The 9,686-nt window shown below is 44.7% G+C and overlaps 1 protein-coding gene across 1 annotated transcript; it reads left to right on the top strand.

Moving 5' to 3' along the window:
• Positions 1-1,021: 1,021 nt before the first annotated feature.
• Positions 1,022-8,665, top strand: LOC121568220 (testis-expressed protein 26-like). Its single transcript, XM_041878774.1, has 7 exons — positions 1,022-1,200; positions 1,361-1,451; positions 1,574-1,736; positions 5,371-5,527; positions 6,323-6,499; positions 7,997-8,158; positions 8,388-8,665. Exons 1-7 carry the CDS (start codon positions 1,188-1,190, stop codon positions 8,519-8,521), a joined length of 897 nt encoding a protein of 298 aa, XP_041734708.1. The 5' UTR covers positions 1,022-1,187; the 3' UTR covers positions 8,522-8,665.
• Positions 8,666-9,686: the final 1,021 nt, after the last annotated feature.

Raw genomic sequence — 9,686 nt, 5'->3', positions numbered from 1 at the left:
GGCCGAAATGAATACATCTTTAAAACCTCTGAAACCTCTGCAAAATCAAAGAAAAAGGGCAAGTAAAATATAATTTATATTAATCAATCAAACATACACTTATTGGAGAGGTTGTGATGGGCTTTGGGATATGGTCATCTCGTCTTTCTAGACGAGTTTTTGTCAGCAGTTGCGTGCATAAAATTTAAATTTCTGAAGATGAAGACATCTTTGCAAGAGCAAAAGCAAAGAAAAGAGGTTGTAAAATACTGTAGTGACACATAGGAACCTCATTAGGAGGTTCGGACGTCTTGGAGGTAACAGTTAAGGTGTTGGCTTTGGTTTGCTGATAGCTGCTTTGATTATAGCAGGCACATTTGTTTGTGTCAAATTTGGAAATATTTGTAAATAATATTTTAAAAAGCAACTCCAAAAAGTGTTAGTTTGTTCCCTGGTCTGCCCCACACATTGGCTGTATTATATGGCCCCACAACAGATCATCATAACCGCTGGCCATTGATGGAGAGTTGCTGTGATTGCATTCACATGTATGGCCTCTTACAGAACATAAAACGGACACTTGCAAACACAACAACATAGCCTATTCCGCAGGCTGTAATAAAACAGAGATAGCCTTTAATAAAACAGTGTAACCACCAGTAACCCAGTCTACCGCCCTTGGTGCACCTAGCCAAGCGTGATGCTGAATCTTTCATGTGGGTCCAAGCCCCCCAGACAGCACAGCATCAATCATCACATTGCCCTCGCGGCTATTGTGTAATTCACAGGTATTGTTGTGCATCTCCTATAACAACCAAGGCCTCCAGCACACACTCGCACCCAGTGGCACACTACGGAGCCCTGAAATCAAGTTTTCTAGACAGGCCAAATTTAACAATGCAAACTCAAGATGACGAATCCTGCGGACCGGGTAGGCCTACAACTGAGGTGTCATCATTTCTGACGTCATAATTGTTATTAGGTAAGATTACATTGGTTGCGTATTTTTCATGACTTTCTTTCACTTGTCATTAAAGCACCACGGAACTGTCCCAGAGCATCATCAAACGGATGCTCGACAAATTTGCCTGACACATCCATCCCAGGCAGAGTTGGAGAAGAGATGTGTGCATTTGTCTCCAGACATCGCGCCCAATAACCAAAATATTCAGATTTCTGGAAACGTTTTATCACGAGCGAAAACAGCCATGGCAGCGGTGGGTGAGTTGCCTCAGATTACCAGGCATTATACTTTTTGGGGCGGTTTCTCGGACTCTGAGCGTAGTCCTGCACTTTTTAGGACTATGCCCGGGAAACCGCCCCTTTATACTGATTTAAATTCGATATTGTCTATCTATTAACTTGATATTTGATATTTCAGATGACAGACAAATGTGGGAGTGGGACCCATATGAAACATCTCAGAAAATAGATTTTATTTATCGACCCAGTTCATCAACACCAGTTTTACCGTAGGCCTGAAAAGATTATTGACTATTCATGAATTAATTTCCATTTCATTATGTTGTTTATATTATTCACATTTAGGCTATGGCTTACTATACATTTTCCCCATTTGTGAAATCCTTTTCAGTCCTACAACGACAAGAGCCTATAGAAACTCCTATGCTCTAGCAGGTCCTGTGGGCGCCACTGTGTACAATGAGGACTTCTGTTGGAAGCCAGCCGCTAAACCTGACAGCATTCGCACAGGATCAGCCTCTGGGAACAGGAGGAACAACCCACATCCCAGTCAGGTACAGAGCCACATCCACACTCAATCCTCTGGACATGAAGTATTTAGTAAAGTATAAACTTCCATCACCTTTTTGCAGAAAGAAAAGCTTCTTAACAAACATTAATCTAACATTTAGCTAACTAACCTGTCTGTATCCTCTGGTGCCCCTATCCAGGGTAGCATTTGAAATGGCACCCTATTCCCTACATAGTGCACTACTTTTGAACAGGGCCCATTGGGCTCTGGTCAAAAGTAGTGCACTGTACACTCTTAGAAAAAGGGTTTCAAAAGGGTTCTTCGGCTGTCCCCATAGGGGAAACATTTTTGGTTTCAGGTAGAGCCATTTTTGGTTCCAGGTAGCCCTTTTGGGTTCCATGTAGAATCCTCTGTAGAAAGGGTTCTACATGGAACTCAAAAAGGTTCTACATGGAACAAAAAGTGTTCTTCAAAAGGGGTTCTCATATGGGGACAGACGAAAAACCCTTATAGTCACAGCCGTATATATTCCCCCTCAAGCCGATACCACGACGGCCCTAAAGGAACTACACTGGCTTTTATGCAAACTGGAAACCACATATCCTGAGGCCGCATTTATTGTAGCTGGGGATTTTAACAAAGCAAATTTAAATAAAACGCTACCAAAGTTCTATAAACACATTGAATGTAGTACTCGCTTAGGTAAAACACTAGATCACTGCTACTCGCCTTTTCGAGATGCCTACAAGGCCCTCCCCCGCCCTCCCTTAAGCAAATCAGATCACGACTTCATTTTGCTCCTCCCTTCCTATAGGCAGAAACTCAAACAGGAAGTACCCGTGCTAAGGTCTATTCAATGCTGGTCTGACCAATCGGAATCCATGCTTCAAGATTGTTTTGATCACACGGACTGGGATATGTTCCGGGTAGCCTCTGAGAATAACAGGTTGACGTTTACATGGACACGGTGACTGAGTTCATCAGGAAGTGTATAGGGGATGTTGTTCCCACGGTGACTATTAAAACCTACCCAAACCAGAAACCGTGGCTAGATGGCAGCATTCACGCAAAATTGAAAGCGCGAACCACCGCATTTAACCATGGCAAGGTGACTGGGAATATGGTTGAATACAAACAGTGTAGTTATTCCCTCTGTAAGGCAATCAAACAGGCAAAACATCAGTACAGAGGCAAAATGGAGTCGCAATTCAACGGCTCAGACACGAGACATATGTGGCAGGGTCTACAGATAATCACCGATTACAAAGGGAAAACCAGCCATGTCGCGGACACCAACGTCTTGCTCCCAGACAAGCTAAATACCTTCTTCGCCCGCTTTGAGGATAACACAGTGCCACCGACGCGGCCCGCTCCCAAGGACTGTGGGCTCTCATTCTCAGTGGCCGACGTGAGTAAGACATTTAAGCGTGTTAACCCTCGCAAGGCTGCCGGCCCAGACGGCATCCCTAGCCGCGTCCTCAGAGCATACACAGACCAGCTGGCTGGAGTGTTTACAGACATATTCAATCTCTCCCTATCCCAGTCTGCTGTCCCCACTTGCTTCAAGATGTCCACCATTGTTCCTGTACCCAAGAAAGCAAAGGTAACTGAACTAAATGACTATCGCTCCGTAGCACTCACTTCTGTCATCATGAAGTGCTTTGAGATTCTAGTTAAGGATCTTATCACCTCTACCTTACCTGACACCCTAGACACACTTCAATTTGCTCACCGCCCCAATAGATCCACAGACGATGCAATCGCCATCGCACTGCACACTGCCCTATCCCATCTGGACAAGAGGAATACCTATGTAAGAGTGCTGTTCATTGACTATAACTCAGCCTTCAACACCATAGTACCCTTCAAGCTCATCATTAAGCTCGGGGCCCTGGGTCTGAACCCCGCCCTGTGCAACTGGGTGCTGGACTTCCTGACGGGCCACCCCCAGGTGGTGAAGGTAGGAAACAACACCTCCACTTCGCTGATCCTCAACACTGGGGCCCCACAAGGGTGCGTGCTCAGCCCCCTCCTGTACTCCCTGTTCACCCATGACTGCGTGGCCAAGCACGCCTCCAACTCAATCATCAAGTTTGCAGACGACACAACAGTAGTAGGCCTGATTACCAACAATGATGAGACAGCCTACAGGAAGGAGGTGAGGGCCCTGGCGGAGTGGTGCCAGGCAAATAACCTCTCCCTCAACATCAACAAAACGAAGGAGCTGATCGTGGACTTCAGGAAACAGCAGAGCGAGCACGTCCCTATCCACATTGACGGGACCGCAGTGGAGAAGGTGGAAAGCTTCAAGTTCCTCGGGCTGACAATCTGAAATGGTCCACCCACATAGACAGTGTGGTGAAGAAGGAGCAACAGAAATTTGGCTTGGCCCCTAAGACCCTCAGAAACTTTTACAGATGCACAATTGAGAGCATCCTGTCGTGCTGTATCACCGCCTGGTACGGCAACTGCACCGCACGCAACCGCAGGGCTCTCCAGAGGGTGGTGCGGTCTGCCGAATGCATCACCGGGGGCAAACTACCTGCCCTCCAGGACACCTACAGCACCCGATGTCACAGGAAGGCCAAAAAGATCGTCAAGGACATCAACCACCCTAGCCAAGGCCTGTTCACCCCGCTATCATCCAGAAGGCGAGGTCAGTACAGGTGCATCAAAGCTGGGACCGAGAGACTGAAAAACAGCTTCTATCTCAAGGCCATCAGACTGTTAAATAGCCATCACTAGCCGGCTACCACCCGGCTAGTCAACCCTGCACCTTAGAGGCTGCTGCCCTATATACATAGACATGGAATCACTGGCCACTTTAATAATGGAACACTAGTCACTTTAATAATGTCACTTTAATAATGTTTACAAACTGCTTTTCTCATCTCATATGTATATACTGTATTCTATTCTACTGTATTTTAGTCAATTCCACTCAGACATTGCTCGTCCTAATATTTATATATTTCTTAATTCCATTATTTTATTTTTAGATTTGTGTATTGTTGTGAATTGTTAGATACTACTGCACTGTTGGAGCTAGGAACACAAGCATTTCGCTGTATGTGACCAATACAATTTGATTTGATTTGATATAAAAAAAAATCCTAAGAGTGCAGGGTGCCATCTGGGAAGCATCCCTGTTATTACTACGTTCTTATTATTGTACCTGCCACGACTTCCTCAGAAGCTGCCTCCTCTCCTTGTTCGGGCAGGCTTCAGCGTTCATCGTCACCGGTCTTCTAACAACTGCCGCTCCTCATCTAATCATTCCATTTGTTTTGTCTTGTTTATTACACACACCTGGTTCCTATCCCCTCACCAGTACCTGTATAAGTGTTCCCTCTGCCCCCTTGTCTTTGTGTGTGATTGTTTATTTTGGAGGTTGGTTTAGCTCGGTGGAGCGCTTGTATTTTGTATCGCCGGGATATTCACCCGTGTGCCTTGTTGTTTCCAGTGCGCTGTATATTTCCGCACTTGAGTGTTTGACGCATTGCTGCGTACCGCTGTGTCAACGGAATAATCCTGTTATTCTGTGATTTACCCTCCTGTGCCTGACTCCTTCAAATCACATCACCACAGTCCCTCTATCATTTATTACTTATAATTCTAAGATCTTTAGGCAGCGATGTATTGTATGAAAGGTGCTAAACATTATAAATGTTTTCCAGTCATTCATGGTGTGGCGACTTCCCAAGGGCCTGAAGCAGAGCTCTGCATGTGGTTGGTCCCCCTGGAAAAGTCCTCCTTTTGAGGAAGAGATCCGAAACGCTCTGACTGCCCAGTACCGGTCCACCTACCAAACTGACTACCTGGGCATGCCTCAAGGTAGAGAGACCAGGGGGCATATCTGTCAATCATCTTAGAGTAGGATTGCTGATCTATGATCAGGTTCCCCCCCTCTCCATGTAATCTTATTCATTAAGCTGTAAAAGGCTTAACTGATCCTAGATCAGGACTCCTACCCCGAGAGGCTTTATGAATATAGGCTCTGATCTGTGTCTGAAATTATACCCACACAACTTTTGTCCAGAGCCACACCCTGTTTCGAAGTACTGGTGTTTCAAAGTTCTCCCCACCATGAGTATCTCTATGACAGAGTATGATACTGTAATAATATACATTACATTACATTACATTACATATCTAATATATGTAGGCTTACAAAAACTGTAAGGGGAAGAAAACAACTATAGGTGGCTCAAACTGAAGATGGAACCCCCCCCCAAACAAATATTTACCAGGATTCAATCAATCAATCAATCAATCAGATAGGGCTATTCCTGATAGCAGAAGTGTTTTTTAATTGTACAGCACATAATATAATTATCAGTGAAGTTGCATGCACTAGATTACTTCTCAGCCAGGTTTGTGTCCGAACTTAACAGATCTTGCCATGTAACGGTTCAGTTTCGAAATAACTCTTCTGTGGAACTAAAGCGCAATTCTGAAAGCGCTATCTCGAAACCATTACCTGCAATTGATTGAATCCCGGTAATTATGAGTTTTGGGGGGTTTTGTCTTTGAGCATTAGACAGCAGAACAACTTCACTCTAGTTGTTTGTTACCCCTTACAGCGTTCCCCTTACAAGTTTTCACTTGTGCACTTCCGTCTTTTTACAGGACTTCAGTTGAACCACCCGATTCTCGCTCCGCTGAACCACAAACGCCAAGTCCCTCACTGCACGCACACAGAGATGAGGCACAACTACCGCCAGCCCAGGCAACAGTCTGAACTGCAGGGCAACATGTCTCGCTACGGCAGTAACGCACTGCACGGCGTGGCCCCCAAGGGTATAGGTAAGTTATGGGATGCCTGGCTGCATCCTATGAGTAGAGTGAAGTTGCCCCTAGACAGTGATCTTGAGTCAGTTTTGTATTTTCCCCACTAATCGTTAAGGTTAGGATTGGGGGAGGGGAAGCTGATCCTAGATCTGTACCTAGTGGAAACACGAGCCATCCTATAAGGCAGTGGTGGCCACTGATTGGCTGAATACCCGGGGCACGAGGTGCTTGGAGTTGTCAACAAATCAGCATGACAGAAATATGATGCCAAGTTTTTGAACTACCAGTAGTTTCTTTGAGAAGATATATAAAGCAATCTGTGCATTTGAACAACAGCATAAATACACCTATTTCACTTTTGCATGTCAAAAACGGAATGACCACTGCTGCACATGCTGCCACTGTTTTCAACAGATTAGATTATACTATTTAGAACGAGCAGTCAGCTCACTTCACTTCATGAACCAGTGCACTAGGGAGAATGCAACAAGCATACAGATGCAACAAGTGAAAACACATTATCTAACTGGAGATAGCTAGCTAACATAATGTCACAAAGCATGATGCGCTAGCCAGTTAATTTTCATTCTGAAATAACTTCATATTTCCGATTTAGTCAGATATTCGTTTAGAAAGTATTGAAATCAGCATAGGAGCTAACTAACTAGAAAGCTATAGCTAGCTAGCTGCTTATCAAAGGTAGATAACTGGTTAATTTGACCAAAAAATCTCATTGTTTCTCAAAATTACTGTAGCTGGCTAATTAATTTGATAATGCTTTGTGAATCATCCGGTTTTCTGCTGTTTTAGTCCACACAACATGTCACCCTATCACCTACAGTAGAACCTGATGAACAACATGGGGGGAAACAATCAAATTGGCCATGCTTTTTTGTCCTACCAGATCCGCGATGAGAAAGTTCTAGCTAGTTTATCCCTCTGTCCTTTGACTCTTGTTGGAGGTAGTTGTCCGGTTTATCAGGTCCCAGGCTCCCATGACTATTACGATGATTTATTTACAAGTTAATTATTGCTTTTTGCTTTAGCGCCGTCTGTACCTGATAGACCAGATCTAGTCTCACGTGCAGAAGTAAGCCGTCTGGCACGAGAGACTCATTTGAATTGCAGCAAATGTGCTTTAAAACTGCTAAATGATCTATATGACCCATGACAAAATGTGTAGGAAATTAACTCTAAAATGCACAAGGTGGGGCCCCCCCCAACAAAATGTAGCCTAGGACCTCCAACAGGCGAGGGCTGGCTCTGACTGCATGTGTGGGTATGAATGTTGGTATGCAGACTGCGGTCCCTCATGATGAGTTCGGATTTTTTGTGGCCCCCACCCCCATCAAAGTTGCCCATCCCTGATATACGGAATAGGGTGCCATTTAATATTTTCCCACGCTGCACAATGTTGCTCATGGCTTAACTCAGGGGTAAAATAAGGCTAAAATACCTACCTGGCTAATCACTTAGAGCTCTCAGTGTATCTCTCACCCCTTTCTGTTCCAGTTCCTACTGTTGTTCATGGTCACATCCACAACCAGGAGAACAGGTCCCAGTTGACCACCTACGACAGACACTTTGGAGGGAAAACGACTGATGTCTCGGCCGTGCTCCGCTCTCTACAACCCCAAGTGCTCCAGCAGTTCTGCAGACATCTACCTGACAAAGGTGAGCTATGGACTCTTATTATCAACTCTGACCCTATACTCCTAGTTACAAATCACTTCCCTGTTTGGTTGCTTGAAGTTGCCAATAAATGCTGATACTGGGTCAGTTTTGCATTTTCCCCACTAATGGTTAAGGTTAGGATTGGGGCAGGGGAATCTGATCCTAGATCTGTACCTAAGGGAAACTTCACCCTGTATTTATGTTGACTGGTGTGTTGTTGTGTTTACAGATAAGGAGATTGTGCAGACATTTTTGCACCGAGCGCCCCCTGTCGGCCAGGTGAAGAGAGGGCCAAAGCCACATGTCCTCCCTCCTGCGTTGTCCAGGTCAGAGTGGATGTCTGACTGGCCTGGGCCCCTGTGATACTTAACTTTCTGTAGCATCCCCCCACAATCATGTGACAACCAGAGGCACAGTCTAGTTAACAAGTGCCTTTGTGGAATTGTGTGTACGAGTGTTTATGCTGTGTTTGTGAGTTTTATTTGCAGTGTTGTAACATTTCTGAAAATAAAGCCAATTAATCTAATGCAACGATACTTCCGTTTTACGTCTTCAATCTTACTATAACAGTACTGAATAACACCATTGTGTTACTTTTTTAGCATGCTGTACTGTAGATATCATAGAAGTGCAGTTTTACTTGCTTTGTTTTATCTAGTTGAATCAAATGCTTCTTTGGGACGGTGTTACCATAATTCCAAAACCAAACCTCAGATTTATCAATAGTAGGCCTACTTTTTTAGAAGGCGTCAGAATGAGGTTTCAGAGACAGTCAGTAGTGTAATACCATCATTATAACATGGTAGTACGAAAATGTATGCACCCATTACCGTAAGTCGCTCTATGTCACGTTGCTGTGGATTGGTGTGGTGTAGAATCAGGCGCAGGAAGCAGAGGATAAGTCCAACAAGACTTTACTAGAGCACACAAAAAATAATCCAAACAGCCCGGAGGCAAAAAAGACGCACACAGGCGTAAAATAGCGAGCGCACACACAGGTGCGAAAATACTCTCCTAACACAAGGAGGAAGCTATGGAAATAGCGTACCGACACGGGTAGCGCAAACACGACACGAACAATTACACACAACACTAAACTAACAACAAGGAAACTAAATAGGGTGCTAAATGAGACATAACACAAAACAGGTGTGACTAACAGACAAAACCAATCAAACAAGAAACATAGAGCGGTGGCAGCTAGTACTCCGGAGACGACGACCGGCGAAACCTGCCCGAACAAGGAGGAGGAGCCGCCTCGGCCGAAACCGTGACACTCTAGTTAAGAGCGCCTGTTAAAATGTATGCACCCACTACCGTAAGTCGCTCTAGTTAAGAGCGTCTGTTAAAATGTATGCACCCACTACCGTAAGTCGCTCTAGTTAAGAGCGCCTGTTAAAATGTATGCACCCACTACCGTAAGTCGCTCTAGTTAAGAGCGCCTGTTAAAATGTATGCACCCACTACCGTAAGTCGCTCTAGTTAAGAGCGTCTGTTAAAATGTATGCACCCACTACTGTAAGTCGCT

Source organism: Coregonus clupeaformis, chromosome 6 (assembly GCF_020615455.1).
Source record: "Coregonus clupeaformis isolate EN_2021a chromosome 6, ASM2061545v1, whole genome shotgun sequence".
Lineage (NCBI taxonomy): Eukaryota > Metazoa > Chordata > Actinopteri > Salmoniformes > Salmonidae > Coregonus > Coregonus clupeaformis.
The sequence above is the reverse complement of the archived record's forward strand: the minus strand, read 5'-3'. Positions and strand labels throughout refer to the sequence as shown.